This window comes from Podarcis tiliguerta, assembly GCF_965153285.1.
Source record: "Podarcis tiliguerta genome assembly, chromosome: 1".
Classification (NCBI taxonomy): domain Eukaryota; kingdom Metazoa; phylum Chordata; class Lepidosauria; order Squamata; family Lacertidae; genus Podarcis; species Podarcis tiliguerta.
Window position 1 is genome coordinate 85,994,113 of NC_139534.1, and position 24,734 is coordinate 86,018,846.

The window sequence follows — 24,734 nt, forward strand, 5'->3', positions numbered from 1 at the left end:
TTTTCTCCCATAGTGTGCTCAGATTGGTGGCAAACCGCTGCCTCGCTCACACCCTATAGGACAACTCCCCTCCCTTTGCTGATCAGCAGGTGCAAATGTACACATCATCCCTGTTCTTAGCTCAGACACGGCAGTTCCACTTAACTGTGTCCAGATGCATAACATTATCACTCATTTCAATTTGCAGGTATTGAAGATGCACATATACTCTTCCTGGTTGCTTTTGGTACTTCATCAAAATGGGAAAGTGATATGCACTTTTAAAGCTAGTTCAAGAAAACTTTAAATGATATAGTGAGTTGTATGCCATGGTGGCTTTACACTAGCAGAAAGCACTTTACTCGCGCAAGACGGGCTGTGGCAGACCTACATTTTTGGAGCCCTGAAGCTTGAACTGTTATGGGGGTCCCTTCACAACCAGCAATGAGGTAATGCCTGATATCTTCTGGGGTTGTTCCATGACAGATCACCACATATGCACTACCAACTCTGAAACTTCAGGATTGTTGAAATATAAACAACAACAAAATAATCAATATGAGTTGTGCGACTCAGATTGGGTCTACTAGATTCATTTTTTAAAAGCAGCCTGGGCTAAAGTTGCTTCTGGGGCCCTCTGGGATTAAAGACCCTGAAGCTTAAGATTCATTAATTTCATAGCAGATCTGCCCCTGAAGGCAGGGTACCTGACTTTCACCAATACCTCTCTCACTCAATACTTGAGGTTGGGGGGGTGGGCTGCAGAATAGTGTCGGATATAACACAAAGGGCTGCAGTGGATAAAAGGATTGGCAAAACATCTATGATGAAATCCCTCCCCACTAGTGCAAAGCCACCATTGCACAGAAATAACTTTTTAAGTGAACAACAACAAAAAGCTACAATAAAAACTAATAGAGACTAATAACCCCCTTCCAAAAAACGTATTGTTAAATTGACAACACTATCTCCCCATTCCGTCCCTTTGCTGCATGCAAGGATCTGTGTTTCCTCAAAATATTGTAAATTATGTGACATTTTGGTTGGTCCTAATAAAAGTATTGCTTGACTGTGGGTTTTGGTCTTTCCTTTGATGTTATGGAACAACATGGCCTGCTTTTGTTTTTTTAAATATTGTGCAAAGTACCATGAGATAGGGAAGAAAGTAGGGGAAATACTGTAGTCCAGCTCAAAAAAAAAAGGAATGTTCACAAGCTTTCCCATAACTCTTACAGACCACTAATCTATGGGAAGGAAATTTCTTAGCAAACCACTGGGCATTTCATGCCTCTCTTTAATGCTAGGTCAGTTATCCTAAAAATAATTCTAACAAGGCCAGCCCTACCCTTAGGCAGAAAGAGATGGATGCCTTAGACAGCAGATGCTGGTAAATGGTGAGGGGTTGGTTGGAGAGAATAGTTCTGTGTGCCATGCAGCCTGCCCTCTTGCATCTTCCAGTTGCTTTAAATTCAGAGATCTGTTGTATTTAAAGTTTAATCAAGTGTGAGGTTCTGGTCTTAGCAAAAATCTGAAAATAAAAACTTACTTACTGAACCCACAACAGCTATTCTGTATAGAAATCAAGAATTTGCGTACATCTGGCGCCTCTGATGAAGTGAAACCACCAGAGATAACTTTGGAATGAAGACAATTCTGCAATTGTAAATGTTGCCAGGCAGCTGAGGTAGGCAACTGGAACTCTGATCTGTGATTGTCACATGAATTTTGGGTCTTAGGTCTTTGGCAGCCATTGGTTCCATACATTTTAATAGCAAGTTTGCCTATTTCATAACTATTACTTGAGGCATCCAAGAAAAAAGTTACTGAACACCCTTTTAATGTGGAATTTGTTGAAATATTTTTAGTACTTACAAAGTTATTGTAAGTTTTGTTTATGAGAATGTACTCGATTGCAGGATGTTGCTTCATAAACTATACAAATCCTAAAAACGTAACATACAAATGTAACATATTTCTCCATACAATCTGTATGCAGTATTGGACTTGATGAGGAAATATAAACTGAGCTTGAAATCAGGCAAGACAGCAGCATTGTGAGTGATTTGTCAGTTGTCTGCGCTGTATGCTGTACACACCCTGTGAGGAGCCAGGTACGCAGTCTGGGATGCTCCTGGATCCAGCTGTGTCACTCAGTGGCCAAGAATAGCTTTTGGTAGTATGACAGCTGTGACCATTCCTAAACCAGGATAACTTTAGGCATTGGTAACTTCGTGCCTGGATTACTGCAATGCACTCATTGTGGAGCTTCCATTGTGGCTGGATTTAGTGCAGAACGCTGCTGCACAATTGCTGAAAGCAACAAGATTCTATCAGCATGCTATATCTCTGCTCAAAGATCAGAGTGGTTGCCAGTTTTTTAACAGGCCAAGTTGTATACTATTGTATACTGATAGGACTTTACAACTTTGGGCTAATTTACTTGCAGGATCACACTGCTCCATCCATGTCTACTTTACTGCTTTGATCTATCTGTGTACTTTTACAAGTGCCCTATAATGTTCTTTCTACATTGGCGAGGAGTCAATCTTTTAGTGTAGCAAGCACATATTCTTTGAAACTCCCTACCTACATCTAGGTGAGATATTTTGTATATATGCAATATTCCTAAATATTTAAAGTGCTTAGCAGACTGTTGGGGGGGAAACTACTTCCAGACAGCAGGCTTAATCAGAGTCTCACAGACTGGAATTGCAATAGACAACTCTGAACCCTATTAAAAACCAGTTTGCTGCAACCAAAAGAGGTGAAGTTGCCATAATCCACAAAGAGTCTGTCTCTCACACACAAAGTTGCTTGATCAGATTGAAAACAACAAATAATCTTGTGACACCTTAAAAGAGTGACAGATTTATTGTGACCTAAGCTTTTGTGGAGAAGAGCTCACTCCATCAGTGTTATCTTCAGTTGGCAGATTTACTTAGTTGCAGGAGAGGGGGAGATAGTTGGTAAACAGTGGGTTCAAAAGGGCAAGAAATCTATGCAGCAATCTGCCTGTGAAATTTCTATGCAAATGCATACAAGATAAGGACAGAGTGGCTTATTCACAACACCAGCTTCTATGCTAATGCTATCTCTCTAGTGATGCCATGCACACCTATTCTGGGAAAAGAAGACTGTGTACACATTACCTTTTACTCCAGCTCCAGTGTGCGGCCAATTCTGGTGTTTGAAGCTGAGTACACATGATACTAGCCAGAAACTATATGTACCCTGTAGTTTATTGAACAACACTCCGGTTACATGTGTTGCTCCTCAGACCATCTTCCATCTGATTTGAAAATGCAAGCCCCAGTTAAGCTGAGGTGTGTGCAGTTCAGGCCCCCATTATGCACAGATGACAGCTTCCTTCTGTAAGGAATTAGCTCTTCATTGTGTGGCTGAGGTTATTCAGTCATGTAACATCATTACTTGGACAGAACTGGTGTCCGGATTTGTTGCAGGGCCTAATCCAGGGGTCAGCAAGCTTTTTCAGCTGTGGGCCGGTCCACCATCCCTCAGACCATGTGGGGGGACGGACTATATTGGGGGGGGGGGGTGAACGAATTCCTATGCCCCACAAATAACCCAGAGATGCATTTTAAATAAAAGCACACATTCTACTCATGTAAAAGCACGCTGATTCCCAGACCGTCTGCAGGCCGGATTGAGAAGGCGATTGGGCCACATCCGGCCCCCAGGCCTTAGTTTGCCTACCCCTGGCCTAATCTCTAGGGTTAGGCCTCTTGTTTTAAGTAGCCTGTGGCTGTGGGCAAGAAGTCAGTTTAGATTGCCTATAAACAGGGGCAAGCCAAGGCTTGCATGAGAGAAATATCATTATCCAGGTTGGGCTACTGATAATTGATAATATGCCAGAGCAGTTTTATCTGAGAGGTGACAACAAAATGTGTTCCATCAGTTCCAGTTCTGGACCTGTCCAATCATAGGCAAAACCTTATTGATCTGTTTCCTCAGTTCATTTGGTGTATATTGTAGTTATACAATGCCCAAGATTTTTCTTTCCTAGGGACTGGAACAAATGTGTTTATATACTCCTTGGCTATAGATGATGAATCATTTGGTTTGCTTTGAGAGGTAGCTCAAGGAAAAACAGGTAGACGTGTGCAGCAATCAGGTAGTTTCCAATACAGTGGTTACCTTGGTTCTTGAATTTCATCTGTTCCAAAATGTTTGAAAACAAAGGCGTGGCTTCTGATTGGTGCAGTTGCCCCGGAAACAATAGCCAACAGTCACATCAGACATTTGGCTTCTGAAAAACGTTCGAAAACAGGAACACTTACTTCTGGGTTTTCAGTGTTTGGGAACCAATGTGTTTGAGTACCAAGGCATTTGGGGATTAAGGTAGCACTGTATAAGATGGTGTTTGCATGACCATTGCATGATTGCATGGTGGTGTTCAGCCAATCCTGATGAGCAAGTGACCTATCGCTTTGTAGTGTCCAGAAGGTGATGGGCCAGCTGTGTGGAATGGCCCAGGCTCAGGCACTGATCCATTAGGGCAAATGGGGCACAGCTCCACCAATCTGACAGTGCTGTCTGCCAGACTCCACTTGGCTGCCTCCTGGAAGTGTCATTGCTTGTCAGATTCCTCCTCCTTACTCTCAGTGTCAATCTAGAAGAACTCAGCAGGGAGAAGGATGGGCAAAACACTGGAATGAGTTGGCTCTGTGTGTCATTGGCTATGACTCTTAACTACTTATGGCTTCTCTGCCTTCCACCCTGTTAGTTTAAGTGGGTGCCAGTCGCCGGTTGATGGTCAGATGGAAGTTGCTGAAATCCTGGTAGAATTTTTCACTTGAGTTCAGTGGATCATACTTGCAGGAAAGTGGGAACAGCCTGAAAAGAGCAGAACCATAATCCTTAAGTTCAGCTACTATGAAGGAAGGTTGCAGCATTTGAGACTGTTTAGTTTAGATAAAAGATGAGTATGAGGTAACATGATAGAAGTCTATAAAATTATGCATGGCATGGAGAAAATGAAGAGATAATAAAAGTTTTTCTCCCTCTCTCGTAACACTAGGACTTATGGATATCCCATGAAGCTGAATGGTGGAAGATTCAGGACAGATAAAGTACTTCTTTATGCAGCACATAGTTAAACTATGGAACTCACTCCCACAGCAAGCAGGGATGGCTGCCAGCCTACAAGGCTTTAAAAGACGGTAAGACAAATTCATGGAGTATAGGCTTCAGAAGCAATGCTTCTGAAAATCAGTTGCTGGAAACCACAGGAGAGGAGAGTGCTTTTGTTTTCGAACCCTGCTTATGTGTTTTCACAGGCATCTGGTTGACCAATGTGAGAACAGGATCCTGGACACGGTCGACCATGGGCCAGATCCAGCAGGCTCTTCTTATGTTCTTGTGTTTAATGTATTTCCAATACAGAAAGTGCTCAGTTATGCCTGGATATATATGCTTAACAAAAGCACTTTCCTTTTTATGCCATAACTTGATTTTTCCTAGGGCCTTGATGAGGATGGTGTTAAAGGGCTTCTGAGCCTTTGTGTGTCATATTGATTGGCTCTTCCTTTATCTACATGCTTATTGAACAAAGGCCTAAGAGGTGTGTTTGACACACTCTCTCTCTCTCTTTCACAATCTGATGGCTCTAGCCTAACTCAATGTTTATCTATGATTTGAGCCAACTTGTCCTTTTAGCCACTACTAAGGCTGCCTGGCACTGAAGGCAGTGACCTCAAGATCACCTGTGGATCTTTTAAAAATATTGGAAACCTTTATTTTCAGTCCAGAATGGAACAGATGGGAAAGTTTAGATAACAATATTTCACACACAGTGTTAAGCAACGGTTTATTTTAAGTCATGGAGTTAACCAGAAGTTAACCCACAAGCAATCAAACAAACCAGGGCAAGTACTGTAAATATCTTCTGCTAACATCTAGTTTGTAGAAATTCGATAGATTCATCGCCCCCAGGAAGGTAGTTCAGGCATGGCCACCTTGGCCAGTTTAGGGATCTTGAGGTATTTCAGTGTCCTGATAAAGAGAGGCCCAGCACCAAAGTGTCCTATCCTAAGCTGCAAGTGGCTAGGTACTTACAATGGCCAGGTTATTTATGTCCACCAGCCTTATATACCCCACCCGGTTCTGTTCTCCAGTCACTATAGTGCATGTGTAATGAACACCACCCCACTTTCAAATAACATCTGTGTGGCTGGAGCTAGATGAATTGCATCTGGGTGGATTATTTGCCTAACAGGACGTTTGCATGTGGTTCTCTGGTGTAAGCACTGACCCGGTCAGTGTGAGGGTTAACCAGACCATGTAATCAGGAACAGAAATCCAGACCACAAAAGGAAAATGATACAACCAAACTTCACAGTGCAATCACTACAAGTAGGTCTCAGTACAATTACTTTGCTCCCAAGGCTATCAACCGTAACAACCTAGCCCACAACAGGGAACAGTTACTGAATGATGATGGCTCCTCTCCCCAAGCAGCCTAATGTGCAACTTCAGGAGTGATGGCTAGTCCTTTGCTCCTCAGGTGGAAATGGGACCCTGATCTCCTGTGGTCAACCAACCAATGGAATAAATAAGACTGATTTTGGCAACTGCCGTCCAAGAAATCTTGTCTGGAGCTGTGTTAGATGGCTCGTCCTTCCCTTCCTTTTTGTCTCTTTCCAATTTATGCTCTCTTGTCTCTTTGCATCCACGTTCTTCTCCCTTTTAAACTGTATACTGTTCTATGGTTCAGTGCCATATTGGTACACAAGGTGTATGGCACTTGCAAAGATGCCCTGTCTATACGAAAATTATAAACTCCCCAAAACATGGAAGAAATGTCATTATGCTCATTTGAATCATCAGTTTACTGGAACCTCAAGCCATTTCTGGACAGTGTTTCCCCTCTTCATTCTCATCTCTTATATATTTATACCGCACAGCCTCTTCTTGTTTCCAGTTCTTCCTCCAATGTTGGCACAGCTATTGAATTTGTTACTGTATGTTCAAGGTAATTCTGATCCATCAGCATCTGGTATGCTCTGCACTTTGGGGCAAATAAGGAACAGGGCACTACTATCCAGCATCATGCATCAGATGAACAAGGATGCTATTTTTTACTCTCTTTTTTTTTTGCTTTTCCTATAAACATAAACATATTGTTGCACGCTGCCCCAATCTCCAAATCCACACAGATTTTATTTATTTCATAAACTTTATATACTGCTTAATTATCAAGAAAACCCAACAACCTCCAAGTGGTTTACAAAGGCTGAAACAATAAAATTTAAAATATACAACCGTACTTTAAAACATACAAAGTTAAAATACTAAAACAGATTAAAATTACCGCAACTTTCTAAGCATCTGGGGAGGCTTGTCTAAGCAAGAATGTTTTTAAAGGTAAAGGTACCCCTGCCCGTACGGGCCAGTCTTGACAGACTCTAGGGTTGTGCGCCCATCTCACTCAAGAGGCCGGGGGCCAGCGCTGTCCGAAGACACTTCCGGGTCACGTGGCCAGCGTGACATCGCTGCTCTGGCGAGCCAGCGCAGCACACGGAAACGCCGTTTACCTTCCCGCTAGTAAGCGGTCCCTATTTATCTACTTGCACCCAGGGGTGCTTTCGAACTGCTAGGTTGGCAGGCGCTGGGACCGAACAGCGGGAGCGCACCCCGCCGCGGGGATTCAAACCGCCGACCTTTCGATCGGCAAGCCCTAGGCACTGAGGCTTTAACCCACAGCGCCACCCGCGTCCCTAAGAATGTTTTTAGCAGGATCCAAAAAAAAAAAAAAAAGAGTACAGTGAAGGCACCTGCTTGATCTCAATAAGCAGGGAGTTCCAAAGTGCAGATGCTGGCACACCCAACAACCGAGTTCCTACAAATGTGGCACCTGCAGTAGTGTCAACTGAATTCTGCCAACCAAAGTAGTTGAGTGGGCACATGAGGGGTAAGGTAAACTCGTCCCCAGCAATCGCTTTCCTCCTGCCAGACTTTCACTGGCTTCCCATCTCTTTACTGTATGCATCAGTCTTAGGGTTCCCCAGCCTTGGCATCAAATAGGAATTCATTTCCTACAAGTTGTGTGGAGTTTGCATTGGAATAATTGCTGGCATTCTGAATGCAGTTTGAGGATTATAGTACAAAGATCCTGGTTACTTTTGAAAAGGAGGATGGTAAACAAAAATGAGGAGAAGCAAGGCTTTTTTAAAAAAACACCCTGCACATTAAATTGTGCGGGGTTGAAACAGCATATTTAGGACAAGAATTTTTATACTCTAAACTTCTAGAGCTCTATGTGCATATCCGTTGCATTTTTAAATTTGTGGATTGTCTGATCTAAGCGAAGAGGTGGTGTCATTTTTGCTTTGTTCTATACAGAGCATATCAATGTGCTGGTAAATAATAAATATGGTCTCAAGTCACACCGTTTAGATTTGTATTTGATCTCTCTCACCAAAGTTGAGAACTCATTATTAATGAAAAAATATTTCACTGTCATTGACATTTTGTGGTATTTGTGAGATTTTAAAGATTTGAAAAGTTTGTTGGGCTTGGCTTTGTTTGGTCAGTTTTAAGGCATCCTATGTTTCCCGTATTTTATTTTTAATTTTTAAAGTATATATATATTGTTATAGATACTGGGTGTCAGAGTTTGTGGGTGCAAGTCATCCATAATTTTTAGATTTAGCAAAAGTTAGAATTAATCAAGGTTTGTCTAAACATGGAAACCCCTGGATTTGGCTTATTGGCAGAGCTAGTTGAGTGTGGGCCATTGGAGGATCCAAGGCGGATGGTGGCCAGTCATTAACCCATCAAGGAAACCATTAAGAGGGTGGAGAGGTACCAGAAAAGGAGGTATGGGGGCCTTCCTCCAGCTGTGTGTTTGTGGGCAGAGACAAGAAAGGTTTAGGATTTCAGGTCTGGATGATGTAGGCTGGGGCGGGGGAATAGTTTCACTGGGTTAGCAGCAACAAGGAGCGGGTAGAACACAACATGGGTAGTCTTTGATGTGCCTCATTTCCAAAAGGAGACACAGACCCTGGGTAAGCACTTGGACCCCTGGAATCTCACACCGCTCTGAGATTGGGGTGGCGTGTAGCACTATTTTATTGTAAATATCACAGAGAGAGAAAAAGAAAGAAACAAGTGTCAGCTCATATTAAGAACAAAAGTTATTCATGAATCCTAATTTCAACATATATATTAATATAAACAGTCTCTATGTCCAAATAAATATCCAAACAAGACTGATGATTATAAGATACATGTTCAAATGTAGGAAAGGCAGTAAGGATTACAGATGGTAGGTATTTATCCTTCCAAACGTGAAGTACAAGGGCTGATCCGCACCTTTGTTTGCCCTGTCACCCACGCTCCCCCCCCCCGAAAACCCCAGGTTTACTGCTAAATCGGAACAAATTGGGTTTTTCACATATTGCTGTTTGTTCCAACTTAATGGTAAAGAGAGGGTTTTCCAGGGGAAAGCAGTGGGGAAAGACAAAACCACTCTGACCCGTGCCTTGACCTAGGGCAAGTAGAAAACCACTTGAACCCATGCTTTCTAGACACAGGATGAAGAGCCCTCAGTCTCTTTGCAAGTATAAGGACTCTCAGGTTCTATTTCTTGGGTGTAGTTAAAACTATACATTAAAGGTAAAGGGACCCCTGACCATTAGGTCCAGTCATGACCGACTCTGGGGCTGCAGCGCTCATCTCGCTTTATTGGCCAAGGGAGCCGGCGTACAGCTTCCGGGTCATGTGGCCAGCATGACTAAGCTGCTTCTGGCGAACCAGAGCAGCACACAGAAACACCGTTTACCTTCCCGCTGGAGCGGTACCTATTTATCTACCGTACATTGACGTGCTTTCGAACTGCTAGGTTGGCAGGAGCAGGGACCAAGCAATGGTAGCTCACCCCATCGCGGGGATTCGAACTGCCAACTTTCTGATCAGCAAGTCCTAGGCTCTGTGGTTTAACCCACAGCGCCACCCGCGTCCCTTAAAACTATACATTACAAAGTTTAAATACAGAAATCATAAAAACCGAAAGACTTTCCTTTATGTCTGGTGGTGCTGGGTGGAGGAATCCAGAAAGCCTCTCATTGCCTATCATCATATGGAGACCCATTTTTTAAAAGTCCTCAGGTTGGTTTAAGTTTTATTTGTTTTCCTCTCCTGTGTAACTGATTCTCAATCCTACCTTTTTGAATCATCTGCTTCTCATCTTCTCTCCGCTAGCCGTGGTTAATGCTCTAAAACCCCCAGGCCTTTCCATTTTGTCCAGATAACACTATAACCTTGTTGAAGATGTCTGCAGCTGCAAATCAGCCTACAAGGGAAAGGGAAAACAAACACCTTTCTTTAACTACTCTCAATAATATATATGACATAAGAGATCACTTACATTTTAAAAGGACAAAAACCATAGAATTGACATTTTTGTATTAGCCCAAGCACTGCTGTCAAAGTGGTTTTTTGGAGCATATGAAACAGAGATTTTGGAAGTTATTAGGTGTTTAGAGAAAAGGAGGTCCTTCTCCCCCTTCCTTGGTACCCTTCCCATCTTGCCACATCTTACTTTTACTGATCCCCTCTGATCTGTCATGTTTCCCATACCTTCTTTATCTCTCTTCAGTGTTTTTCTCTGAAGACACATCACAGACACACAGCACAATTTAGGACGTAATTAATTTTTTAAGACTCTGTGGGCTGCATATTGAAAACTTGCTTCTGTTTGAAAACTGTTCTTTTGGGAACCATGAGTACTGCCCAAGAGGATGGAGCACATTCTCCCCAGTTTCTTTTTTCACATTGCACACAGAAACATCCATATCCACACATCTGGACAAGAGGAGAGAGAGAGAGACAGTGCTGAGTTACAGGGACAATTACTCCGCATACTGGAATGAGGGATGAGACGTACAGGCTTTCCTCGGTTGCCCCCCCAGGATGAGCTAAGTCTTGGCTGTCAGTTACATTTCCTATGCCAGGATTTCCAAGCAATATTTATTTTGACCGGGCATTTTAAAACCCACCCCCGCCCCCCTCTGGCATGAGACTAAGCCTGCCAGAAATGGCTGTTTTTCTTCTCTGCATCATTAGGGAGGCAGCATTCCAGCAGCGAAGGGTCACTCACTTGGTACTTAAGTACTTTTAAAGATGTTTCCTTTTCCTTACTGAACAGATAATTTGAACAGAAACTGTCAAGAGACTTTCCTTCAGTTTCTTCCTCCCCAAATCCACTTCTCCCTTTGTCATAGCTTGAACTCATCATGGCCAAAAGATGACCTCCCCTGAGCTTAATGTGATCAGCAGCCATGACAAGATGGCTCTAAGAATGCAGCCTTGTAAGAATTGCAGGGCTCAGGGTACAGATTCCTTGTGTTCTGAATGCAGCCCAAAGATTTTGAACTCTAGATGACAAAGGAAAACATTTTTGTTTGCTTTAAATATATTAGCTCCGGAGGGACTACAATAGATGAAGTGATTTGGTGAGATTGACAGAAATTTCTAAACCTGTTTTTTTTTTTAATTGAGACTGTTTGCACTATAGAATTAGTTTGTGCTCAAGATTGGTATTTGCTTGGTGCTAACTGGTGCCCCCCTCAGTATATATGCCCAAACTTTCTTCAGCTTCCAAGCTTGAGTTTGAAAGGACTCTATCATGTGACAAAGTGCAGACCTAAGTCTTAGTTTACAGCAGTCCAGCTCTTCACAGTATTACAAACACTAAGGCTGTGTTCACACCCCTGTTTAATGTGCACTCTTTTGGTTTCCTGTTTTTAAATCTGTGTTTGCTTGATGTTATCGAAAACACATATGTGTACTGTAAAATGCTGCTATTTGGTGTGCTGTTTCTCAAACCAGCTTCACACTTGGAACTCTTAAGCCATTTGTTTCTAGCCAAGGTGTGAACATCTTAGTACTCTCACAATGTTCCCTGGTGTGAACCCTTTGAAGCTGTGCTGTGAACAGCTGAGGGGAAAGTGCAGGGAACAGTTTCACTGTGTTCTAAAGCAGTAATGTGAGCACACCCTAGGTGTGAAGCTTTTACTCCAAAATAGGTTGCACTGGCTTTGTTTGCCATGTGCCACAAAACACTAAGCCATGGATTGTTGTAACCATGGCTTGCTCAATAAACCACGAGTTATTTGACAGACAAACAAACAAGGAGTGGATTGTTTCTCCAAAACTTTCATTCTTTTCCAGCAGTTCTTGCATTGTGCTTTTGTATATTGATGAGGGTCTGATGTGGCCACGTAAACCATGGTTAAGCCAGACCAGCGGATATAATACCAAACCATAGTTAAAACAAACCATGGCTTCACATTGTGGTTTGCTATAAGAAAACAAACCATGATTTGTCTGCTGGACTGGCTTTAGATGATCAAACAAACTATAGTTAGGTTAAAACAAACAATGGATTATGTGTGAACCAGCAGGGCTGTCTCACAGGTAAGTTTACAAAGGCTTGAACCATAAAATTACCAAAAAATCCTCATGTCTAATTCTCACTTCTAAGGGTGAAAATGTCTTCCTTGAGAATGTGTTCAGAAGCCTTCCTGTTCCATTCTGAACATGGAGATTCTCTAGTCTCCTTGAGCAGCATGTTCTCTTGCTGAACTGCTCGTATAATTTGGAAAACTTCCCTCATGTTTAACCTAGATTGGCCCTGTCAGTTAAAGCTTTCTTTTGCAACTTAATTGTATTAATATTTTCCAGGTACAACAACACGAACAAAGATATAAAAGACAGCTTTCAGAAAATAACAAGGAATCAAGATAATCTGGGTGTTCAAGTCATCCTGACCTGTCTTAGTATGTTTAAGACATCCCTTACAGACAGACACCCTTTAAAATATTTAACAATGTTATGTTCACACCTTGATCTTATCTCTAGATTTGTTTGGTGAGGCATTTTTGTCTGTTTCGATCTCTTTCCTGACCTAGCTTGAACCCAGATATTTGTGTTTATTTTGATTGGGCCAGAATACAGAGTGTGTACCGGCCTCTGTCATCCATGGTGAGTCCAGATGTGTGTCCCTTCTAAATGGGCTGATTAATCCTGGGAGAAATGAAACAATTCCCTACTTTTTGCAGGATTCCCCCCCCCCTTGAAAAATCAAAGAGATTTATAGCTCAGATCCTGGTCTGTTACACACTGTGTCTGGGACAAGTGAGGCCTCATAGCTGATCTGATTTTTTGATGTCTTAAAACAATTCATGTGATTTCTCCAGAGCAGCAGGATTATGTTTTCTTCACAACTAGCATGGAACTAGCCCTGGTCTAGCATTCGTAACTTGATTATTGTTATGCTTAAGTGGTAAGAAAATAGTGATTAATTATGATGATGGGGGGGGGGACACTGTTTGCATAGGAATCCATGGCAAGGGTGGGGCAGTTGTCCCACAGATTGAACAGTCACTGCCCAGACTGAGCCATTATGGTGCCTGCCTGCATTTTGCTACAACTGCATTGTGGGAGGAGGTGGAGGTCAAGAGAAATCCGCCATGTCCCAATTGGCAAATGGGGATGGGGGTGCAGAGCAAGCAGCTTCTACTATTTTTCTAATTGCCTAGTCCAAGGATTTAGGGTTGTAATATTTCAAAAAGTAAAAACCAGGACATGCCAAAAGTTGTTGAGCTCAAAATTGTTGGGCTGGACATCTATTCCACCTTTGAAATCCCAGTAATGTCCAGGAACATTTGGACGTATAGCAGTCCTAAAGGATTCCCAAAATGTGGCGTATGGACCACCGGTGGTCTATGAGCTTTGTGGTCTACAGCATGTCTGTAAATCTGTGTTTGAAGATGGGAGGTGAGACATCTGTCACATTAAATATTTATTCCTTCTTCTGTTTCTTCTGCTGTAGCTGATTGCATTACAATCTAACTTTCAAAGAATTCAAATAAATAAAAACACCATTAAAAATCTACTTCCACCTTTATCTATGCATCGCATCCCACTTGCTTGCTCCTGTCCTTGCAACAACAGCTTGTGGTTATATGTATTGACCAAGAGTCACTAAGGTTGCAGTGTGCGCTTCCTAGAATTTTCCTAGAGAACCGCAAAAGTAAAAAGTGGGCGTTGCAGGCCCAGTTTAGATCGCTGTGGTTAGCATGGGTACAGCAAACATGAGCTGGAAGGTATGCCAAGGCGCAGTTGGCTCAAGAGGCCAGAACCATAATTATGGCTCTCCTTCTAGAATACTGTATCACTTACACAGAGCATGACGGAGCAAGGTCAAAAGGATATAATGCCCTTTGTTCCAGGATTTGTCACCCTAGGTGGCATCTGGGCATATTCACAGTACTCGTAGGTTGCTCCAAAGCAGGACCCTTTTAAGATGGAGGGGGTGAGCGGGGCAAGAGGCAAAAATGGGTGAAGCAAAGAATGCAAATTTTACAAGTACACAGTAGGACATAACAGAGCTTCCACTATAACCTATAGCCCCATAACAAGTATTCTGTATATCTCAAGTGTAGGGTTGCACCCTAAATTTTCAATCCTATAAACAGAAACATGGGAATAAGCTGCATAGAACTCAGAGGGACTTATTGTACATTGTATAGGATTGTGCTGATGTGGGTGTCAAACCAGCATGCACTGAAGCTCACTGTAAAGATGATAAGGCAATATAAAATATGTGCAATGAGCGCTTCAATTCTTCAATGAGTGCTTCATATATGTAAGTCATAATTTCATATAGCCTTTAAGAGAAAGTCTTCTTTGTGAAATCAAATTTGTCTTAACTGTAAGTTTAGCAAGGTGCTGTGCAGCTGAATTCTGGAGCACCAATGGAAAAATGGTATGCTACTATTGTTACACGATTGGAGTGCATAATGGTGGGTCCCTGCCTGGCCTGTGATTCTGAATCTGTGATTCAAATCTAGAAGAAGGAACCTGTTGAACAACTTGGACCAGTTCCTCGCCTTAGCCGCTCAGCTAAGTGTCTGTCACCAGCATCTTAAAGAGTGAGCCCTGTTGCCATAGAGACAAATAGATGGAATTCCCACAGCACCATCCTGGGTGCCATGGTATCCTAGGAATGGCAAGGATAGGCCAAGTGGGGCTGTGTGTTCCTGCATTTGGCTAGGCTGGAAGAGAGGCTTGACTCAGCTGTGCTGAACTCAAAGTTATGCCCTTGTGGGAAGCCTTATTAACCTAATGAGGAGACAAGATCTGTTGGCGTGTTAATGCTGTGACCCCTTCCATCCTAGGTTGTATGTGTGTGTACATTAAGCCATATGTCATAATGGTACCACGGTCTCCATTAGCAAGGGAACCAAATTCTAGATATATGCAGGCATCCCTGAAGACTCTCACCACTTGGAGTGTGTGCAAAACACTTCTAGTCTTCATAGTTTCAGAGAAGGATTTTGAAAATGTTGTTTTGGGTCATCTGAAAAGCATAGTCACATTTGGGGAGGGGAAGTATTCCTAAATATTTATTAAAATTTCTATGGCTATTTGTGGTGTTGAAAAATATTTGGCATTTGCTATAGTACAGACTTTGAAAACTGCTTCTTCCAGCACAGTTATGTAGCTACTATAGCAATAATTGCCAGAGACCTAGGCAAATCAAATGTTTTAATCTGACTGAAGGTGGTGTGAGCCAGATGAAAATGTTCCAGTGACTGAGCCTTTTTGAAACAAGACGTTTCCCTTGGAATGGTTACATGATGTTAATTCGTAGTTATTATTCTCTATGTGTCATTCACCCTACTGCTGTGGATGAGGAACTGGTGTTTAAGGAACTTCAGTTAATGAGTAAAAAGAGTTTTCTACTTAGGTTTGGTTGTGCCAAAAAGCAAGGCACAAAACAGAAAAAGAAAAACGAATGCATTCACGGGCCAAATATCCCTTAGAGCTAAGATTGTGACTTAACAGAAGAAACAGTGTAAAAAAACCCACAACCCACAACAAGATGAAGATCAGGGTGTCTAAGCATATGTTCTTCTTGGTATGCAGTCTTTATTATGTCATATTTGAGCAAATTCCAGACATATCCCTGCATTGCCACTCTGCACAGCCTTCTGCACGTGTGGCCATTAACCACCATTCTACTCAGTGAAGCACCCCCCTTGCTCTTTCAGTGAGACCTAAGGAATGGCATGGGAAATGCTCACATTACCCTGGAGTTTTGTGCAGCAAATACATAAAGTGGATTTGCAAACTGGAACACTTACTTCTGGGTTTGCGCTGTTCGGGAGCCAAAACGTACGAATACCAAAGCGTTCAAGATCCAAGGTACGACTGTAGAGAGGTGTTTAAAGATAAATGTATATAACACTTTTTCCCCCAAGGGGTGCTCAAGGGTACGCAGTACCAGCACCTCTTTTGTTGTTGTTAAAAAGTGTGGCGCTTACTGTAACAACTTCATGGTGAGTACTGGCACCTATTTTTCTAGAAAAAAAGCACTGCATGTATATCTTTATTTATTAAATTTATATACTGCCCTTCAGCCGAAGATCTCAGGGTGGTTCACAGTACAAAAATACAGGATAAAAGTGCAAATAAATAATTAGAACAAAACTAAACAAAACCAATCACCACCCACTCCCACAAACAGGTTTAAAAGGCTGTACAATATTAATCAGCCCAAGGCCTGGTTGAAGAGGAATATTTTTGCCTGTAGCCTAAAGGTATGTAATAAAGATGCTAGAGGATCCCACATTTTATGCAGGAAACAGTAGTGTAACCCTGATGTTTCTTACCGAAAGCCTAACAAAAAGTGTTGCCCATTCTTTTGGGTAAATATAGTTAGGAATTGCCTAGTATATGCTAAGTGTTTTACTGTCTTTGCCATCACATCAGTCCTGTGATTGATTTCCTATATACTAAGAGTGAACTAATTATCCATTTGTGAATTAGCACAACTCTGATGTCATGTAATGTGAATTGGCTCTCTCTCTCTCTCTCTCTTTTTTAAATAATTTTTATTAACAGGCCAATCACATCACATTATCCAAATCACATTAGTTCCAAATTATACAGCCAAATTTTAAATTTTGTTGGGGGTACCCATACATCAAGCTCCGAACGAGTCCAAACATCACTTATATTACTGCTTTAATTAAACAGTTCTATCCAGTTCAATCCAGATAGACCTTTATTACTTTATTCATCTTCTTGTTGTTATCATATATTCCTTTCTTTGCGATCTCTGATAATTTTCACAAGCAGATTGAAAACAGGCATCCTCTGTGTGGGTTTTGTACTCTCCAAAGATCATATCACTTAGGGAGAGCCTCTGTTCAACGCTTCCATAAAAAAACTTAATCTTCGGTCTGTCCTTTACTTTTCTCAGGCTTGCCAAATAAATCAGGAGGCTCTGTCAGGTCAAGATTGCGTTCCAACATTCCTTCTCTTTCCAATGGTCCTGATTCTCCTCCCCCTGTCCTTCTTTCTCCGGCAAGCCTGTCTTGGTGAGACACCATTTTTTAACTGCGTCATAAAAATTTTCCTCTTTCTCACTGTTCACCAATCCTCTCTCCTGTTATAATCCATCCCACACAGTTCTTGAATTCCTGCTTGTGATTAGTAAAAACGCAACAATCTTATTTCTATCTGGGGTGAAGGGTTATTAATATAACATCGTGCAAAGAAAAAAAAATTTTTCCTCCACTCCCCCTTCATTCCAAATATACAGTCTCTTAATGGTGATTCATCAGAAGATTTACTTATCCGTCCATCACTCCCGGTCACAGAGATCCATTAATCAGCAGTCTTATCTCTCGAACGTTACTCGATGTATGTGCTTCAGCTTCATTCCAATCGTATGTTTCCAATTATAATTCCGAGTTGAAGCTAACCAGCGCGCGCTGATTGGAATCGGCGTCAGGAAGATCTGACTTCATCGAGGGCTCGTGCCAAGTGTTCGGCACCCCCATCTCTCGGATCAGAGGGTGCATTGTGAACACCGCTGGCAAGGCAGCCCCCCCCCCACATCCTTGGGGGGGGTAGGAAGACTGCATACTTCCCATAGCAGCCCCTTAATTACCTCGTATGGGTCAGAGAGATGTTATTGTCGGCCATCTTCCAACGTGCCACCTGGTGGCCCCCGTGAATTGGCTCATCAGTGTCTTGATTTGGATTGATTTTTTTCCTCAGTGTAAGAAATAGACTTACTGTAGGGTTACCAGACGTCCTCGATTCCTGGGGACAGCCCCCGCATTTGCAAATCTGTCTCCGGACAAATTCCGTCCCCGGAATGTCCTCAGATTTGCAAATCTGTCCCTGGGAAATGTAGTGGCGGCAGTCTCAGCAGCCTGGAGCCAGCCTGGTAGCGCAGTTGGCTCTGGCTGGCTTCAGGAGCTGCTTGATGCTTGCTGCTGTGGCACCCACCATTTTTCCTTGCCGGAAGTCCCCATATGATGTGTTGCACACAAGACACATCATATGGGGACTTCTGGGAGGCAAACTGGCGGGCGCCACGGCAGCAGGCAGCAAGCGGCTCCCGAAGCCAGCCAGAGCCAACTGCACTACCAAGCTAGCTCTGGACTACTTACTGCCACTGCCACCACCATTGCTGAAGGGGAACCGGGGACGTCCGGCTGTATAGCTCTCCTGCCTCCTTCCCCCTTTATATTGACTGGGGGGGGGAGCCCCCAGATTCATTGAAAAAAATCTGGTAACCGTACTGAAAACACACAATTATAATAAAAGCCATTATGTACTTATCAGAGTTTAGCTTTTTAAACTCTCCTCACTTGCCGAAGAGCAGGTGATCTCTGTAGCGGATCTTGTAATAAGCAGCTTCAAGCTGGGGCAGGCCAATGGGCAAGTGACAAAGCAGAATAAAGTGTGTGAAGGGCTCAAGACGCAACATCTTGTTTTTATTTGGTTCTCTTTTGAGTCATTAACAGTCAGGCGCCAGTAGTGCTCAAACTTATCATTATTACAACCACAAATGGGCTTTGTGTGTGAAAGGAAGATTTCATCCTTTTAGCTGGTCTTAAGAGAGAGTAAACCCTCACAGAAGCAACAAAATATATTTTGGGCAAAAAGATTTAGAGAAAAGAAGGACCACAGAAATACCCACAGAAATTCCAAATGTAGCTTTTAAACCTACATGCAAAACAGCATGTATAAGTGAGTGGTCCATATAATGGCAGATGAAATAGCAATATCTTGAAAAGAGCAAACTAATTAACTGTTACTAAGCCTAAGCACATGTAACTTTAACCATCACACAAAGCTTCCTTGTTTACTCCTGCCTCTGCTACCCTCCCCTTCCTCTGTTGTTCCCTTCTCTAATTTTGGATCGCAGATTCCTTGGGACAGAGACATGAAAAGCACCATACTCACAGACAGAGCTAAAAAACAGCAACAATAAATAGTCTAGAACTGTGCTCTGCTGTTTTCAGTAGCAGAGCATGAAATCCACACCAGACTCTAACATCTTATCCTCTTTATTTGGTACTGGGAGCTGACCGTGCTGTGTGGAGTGACCGCCTTGGGTACTATTGTGTCATCTGTATGGGTAAAAGCCCCTGCAGGTGTAGTTCTGCTGTTCATGTAGTTTTAGAGAATTGGGCTCTGAAGGTAAGGAATTTAAAGTACTTTGAATCTTAGAGAGAACTGTGGAAACTACTGTACTTAAATTACTGATCAAGGAGTATTGCATATGATCAAATAGCTCCTCCAGGCACACATTTTTTAGCAAACCAAAACAGTTATCTCTTTTCAATTTATTGTATCAGTTGTAGCCATATAACAGAACCATTTATAGTATATTGTTTAAAGTACAGGTCTGGGTGTCATTTTTTGGAAGAAATGTTTTGTTGTATTGAAACCAAGAGGTGTAGAATAGAGGTGTGGAAGGGTAGTTGATTGTTTCAAAGCAATGCTAAACTAGTACATCAATACAAATACCAGGGGGCAAATATACACACAACAGCAGGCAGTAACCTGTGTTGGCATTTGATAACTGGTTGCTCCAAAAAGTAGACATGTTAGTAATGTCTCAATTAGGAAAGAAAAGAAAGGCTTGAATACTTTCTAATATTTGCTATAAGACATTAGGGAGGGACCTAGCTCAGTAGTAGAACCTCTGTTTTGCATGTCACAGGTCGAAATCCTGAGCATCCCTAGGTAGAGCTGGAGATTATTGGGAGGGGGCATGTTTCTAGAACTAAAGTGAAACTGTGAAGCTCCCTTGTTATTTCTGCTATTGCATGCTGCATGCTGTTTAAGTAATCTAGTCACTTGAACAACATGCACAGAGACTCTGTGCTGGTCAGCAGGTAATGTCTTTTTCCACCTGCCTTGCCCCCACCCTTCAACCTTCATAAGGGAGCTGTTTCCAGAGGAAGAACTGTGCGGGGAAAGAGACTCTGCCCTGAGGTGGTGGATGGTCTCACATGTGCTGGCCCACCTCTAGCCTGAGGAACATTCAGAAGGGAGTTGCCATGGGCATCATGTGTATTTTAATGAGCTGAAGAGTGAAAGATTATGAGTCATGGGGGTGTGGAGAGTGCGTATGAAATTCAGTGCTTGCTTTATTTTTTGGTTACTATTTTGTTAATGTCAAATGGAATTGTATTTTATAAATGCTGTATTGATTTGTTAATCATATAATATGACGTGCTATGATTTTGATTGTTCCACTGTTCAATTAAAATTAAAAAAAATGTTTGACGGCTACTGCCGTCATTCCATCTACATTTCAAAAGAAGGGGTCTGGTGAAGTATTATCTAAAGCAGGTAGTTAACCCTGGATGCTTCTGCAGACGCCTTTATTAATAGCAATCACAAACACACAAACAAGCAACCCACCCCAACCCTGAAAGGCCGCTTGATCGGGCACCTGGCTAAACAGCGGTGCGGGGGAGCGCGAAGAGGGGGGGTTTCCGGGCGCGGCCTCCCCGCTCCTGTTCCTCTTCCTCCAAGGGGGATCCTAGTTGCGAGGGAGCTTGTTTCTGGCCGGAGACAATTTTCCTGGCCGCAGCGTCTGGTGTCCTAGAGACCGGTGTGGGGGAAAAAGAAGGGAGGAGGTTTGACAGGATGCTGAACGCCGACCGCCTCTCCCCGTCGGGGCTCGAGTATCTGGGTGAGGCTCCGGCGGGCGCGGCACGCGGAGCAGGTGGCCTCCGCTGCGCCTTCCCTGCAGCAACCGAGGGAGGAAGGGAGGGAGCGGCGCGGTCCAGGCAGGCGCTTCCCTGCACCCCTCCCTTCTGGAGGCTCTTCGGATTTCTGCCCGCCCCGTTTTTCTCCTAACTGGGGTGGGTGGGGCATTGGTCACCCCAAGACCCCCGAGCACAGGTTGGAAGGAAGACGGGGATGAATGGGGGCCCCGCCCCTCCTCCCGCTGCCCGGCGCGTCTTGGGTGGGGCAGGCGATTTAAAGTCTCCCTAGCGTTTCCTCCTTTATCTGAGGTGGGAGTCGGATGGTTGCCAGTGGTGTTTCCAATCTTGCTTTCAGTGTTTTTCAACCTGCGTCCATTCATTCTTGAAAGCAAAAGCCGACGTAGCCAGCAACACAATGCTACTCGTCTTCCATTTCAAACACCTGCAAAAATCCTTTAGGCTTGTAATGCAAATACAGAAGGTGATTTTCATCTCCTTCTCCAGCCAGTTAATATTACCGGTGAATGGGCTGGCCGGTGGAAGCGCTGTAGACACGTTTCAGTATAACATTGTCTAAAACGGGGGTGGGGGGCTGGAATGACAGAATGTTGTTCACAATGGGCCAGGAATGGCTTTCTATTAACCGCATTGGGGCATTTTTTTTCATCCCTTAGGAAAAGGGATGCCTTTGATCAGGGTGGAACTAAGCAACCTCTTGCATCAAGTTAGGATTCTTTATAGTAAAAAGCAAACAAACCCCAAGAAGTGTTCTAGCACTTTTGAGATTATATAACAACAGTATTTACGTAGCACTTTCTGGGTGCTCCAAAGTGTTTTGCAATGTTTCACATATATTATCTCCGTAATCTTTGCAACAACTGTATTATGGTTATTATATTATTTTCTGGATGTGCTGCTGAGAGACAGTGACTTGCCTAAGACTATCTAGTGAGTTTGTTGCTAAGGTAAGATTTGAACTTGGTTTAAATTTGTGTAGCACAATCTAAAGTAAGTCCTGTTGTGTTCTATGGGGTTTGCTCCCAGATAAGTGTGCCTTACAGCACAGTCCTATGCATTGCTATTTTGAAGTGAAGCCCACTGGATTCAACAAGGTTTATTCCGTATATATATCTCTTAAGATCACAGCTTCCGCCTCATGAGTCATTTGGCACACTTCCTCTGTCCTTGAAAGTGCGTGTGAAATGGGTAAGCAATGGAAGATAAAGTATTTGCAGTACAAAATATGCCTATGGATAGCAGAGATGTTATACACATGTAATCCTGTAATCTAAACTAGTGTTCAAATAAATTTTGGGAAATTGTCTTCCATGCTGAATAGGCTCTCTCATGACCTGGTGGCTACCAATGTCTGTCATGGCTGCTGTGTTTCTTTAGGAAACTGCATGTGTTGTGTGATATACTTTTACCTGAGTTGCAGAATGCAACTTGAGTGAGCTAGGTGTTAGCGGCTACTGGAAGCATCACACCAAACAAAAGTATGAGATTAATGGAAGTAAGGGAAGAAGAGGAGAAGTTTGGAAGGACTGATCTGGTCTACAGGCCTCCCACTGAGGGACTTAATCCTGCTGGAACATTGAGTTCAGATACTAAAAAATCTGTATTTGCATCGTCACCATCATTTTCCTGCTTCAAAATAGCATAGTTCCTCCTTTGATTATACCCAATCCCAACAATTAAAACTGGACTATAGTATACTGCAAAGAGGAAAGTGTGAGGTGTGTCTCTTAAACATCTCTTTGATCACAATTGGCATGTAGCCACCAATTATTTATTTATTTTTCTATATTCAAAGAACCCTTCCCACATTGGCTTCCCTGCCAAGGAACTCCTGCACATTGCAGAGGATTGAGCAGAATGATCAAAAAGGTATTCTCCGCTCATGTATGGTTTTGGCCAGGTCTTTGCTGATCCTGCATGGAACTGAGAATGCTCTTAGGTTAGAACAAGCCCAATATTCCCCTGCGATTACAACCTGCAGGAGCAGATTGGCAATAGTGTGCAAGCTGTCTTCTAGGTAAAATTGTTTGTCCTTGCTGAACTTTTCATTGAGGAACTCCCGATAAGCTCCTTATCAGGAGATAACCCCTTGGTTTTCCAGTAACACAATTCAAAATCTACTCATTTAAGCAAATAAGTAACAGCCCCATAAGGAAAAGCCTTTCTTTGAAGGCACTGGATAAGCCAGTCTGTAGGAAAGCATCATCCAGCTCTGTTATCTTCCTTAACTCAGTATAAAACTGGCTAATTTAATAATAATAATAATAATAATGATTTTTTATTTATACCCCGCCCTCCCCAGCCAAGGCCGGGCTCAGAACGGCTTACAAGCAATAATAAAAACAAGATGAATGATTACAACTTAAAAACAAAAGTAAAATACAACATTAAAATAATGGAACATTAAAATATTAAAATGTAGCCTCATCACAGGAGAAGGAAAAGAAAAAAGAAAGAGAGGGAGGGAGGGAGGAATCAAATTGGCTCCAAGCCAAAGGCCAGGCGGAACAACTCTGTCTTACAGGCCCTGCGGACAGAAATCAGATCCTGCCGGGCCCTAGTCTCATGAGGCAGAGCGTTCCACCAGGCCAGAGTTGAAAAGGCCCTGGCTCTGGTTAAAGCCAATCTAACTTCCTTAGGGCCTGGGACCACTAGGGTGTTGTTATTTATGGACCTTGAGGCTCTCCGTGGGACATACCAGGAGAGGCGGTCCTGTAGGTACGAGGGTCCTAGGCCGTGAAGGGCTTTAAAGGTCAAAAGCAGCACCTTAAATCTGACCCTGTACTCCACCGGGAGCCAGTGCAGCTTGAAAAGCACTGGGTGAATATGCTCCCATGGCAGAGACCCCGTGAGGAGCCTCGCTGCAGCATTCTGTACCCGCTGGAGTTTCTGGGACAGCTTCAAGGGCAGCCCCGCGTAGAGCAAATTACAGTAGTCAAGCCTGGAGATGACCGTCGCATGGATCACTGTGGCCAGGTCGGGGCGGGAAAGGTTAGGGACCAACTGCTTGAATGCTCATTATCTTGCTCCATCCAGTGGGGTTGGTCATTGTTATGCCACATCTTATGTGTGGGAAACAAAGGCTCAGATGTTTTGATTTGGCCAACCAAGAACTCTGTTGAGTGGACATGCAATTGAAGCCAGTTCCCTTACCCCCTAGTATTTCAGAGCAAATTTCTCAGCCATCATATGATGATTCTGGGTGTTCAATTTTTAAAAAGAATGTACCCTTTTGTTTTATTTATAATATGTATATACCACCCAATAAACAAAGCTTTTCTGGGCAGCTTACAAGTAAAAATTAAGACCAAAAGTATAAAACTATGACATAAAACACAAATGTAAAACTAAAAACAATAGGAGAATAAAACCAGGGTGAAAATAGTGTCAGAGGAAGGCTACAGTGCCAAAAAAGTATCTAAGAAACAATAATTATTACTTTTATTAAGATTGAAAAGCTTTAGAAAATAAAAAGGTGCTAAAAGGACCACAACTTGGGCACCCGGCAAGCCTCTCTACCACTGAAAATAGTAGTCGCCTACATCAAGCGTGGGTGATAGGATGCTGCCTTATATTAGGTCAGAACATTGGTCAATCAAGCTCAGTGTCAGCAAAACTATTAGCACTGGCTCTCCAGAGTTTCAGGCAGGGGACATTTCCAGCCCGACCTGGAGATGCTAGGGA

The 24,734-nt window shown here is 42.9% G+C and overlaps 1 protein-coding gene across 4 annotated transcripts in view; it reads left to right on the forward strand.

The window, feature by feature from the left end:
• The window catches only part of CSTPP1 (centriolar satellite-associated tubulin polyglutamylase complex regulator 1), a 128,387-nt gene that overhangs the window by 2,291 nt on the left and 101,362 nt on the right, over window positions 1-24,734 (forward strand). The window contains exons 2-3 of one of the 4 annotated variants that reach the window (XM_083457596.1): window positions 5,018-5,159; window positions 12,685-12,779. In XM_083457596.1, coding sequence (XP_083313722.1) covers window positions 5,044-5,159; window positions 12,685-12,779 — 211 coding nt within the window. In that variant the 5' untranslated portion in view covers window positions 5,018-5,043. Of the gene's footprint in view, window positions 1-5,017; window positions 5,160-12,684; window positions 12,780-20,844; window positions 21,050-24,734 lie in introns of those variants that run through there. The other 3 variants (XM_083457595.1, XM_083457598.1, XM_083457597.1) reach the window with 3 other exon arrangements.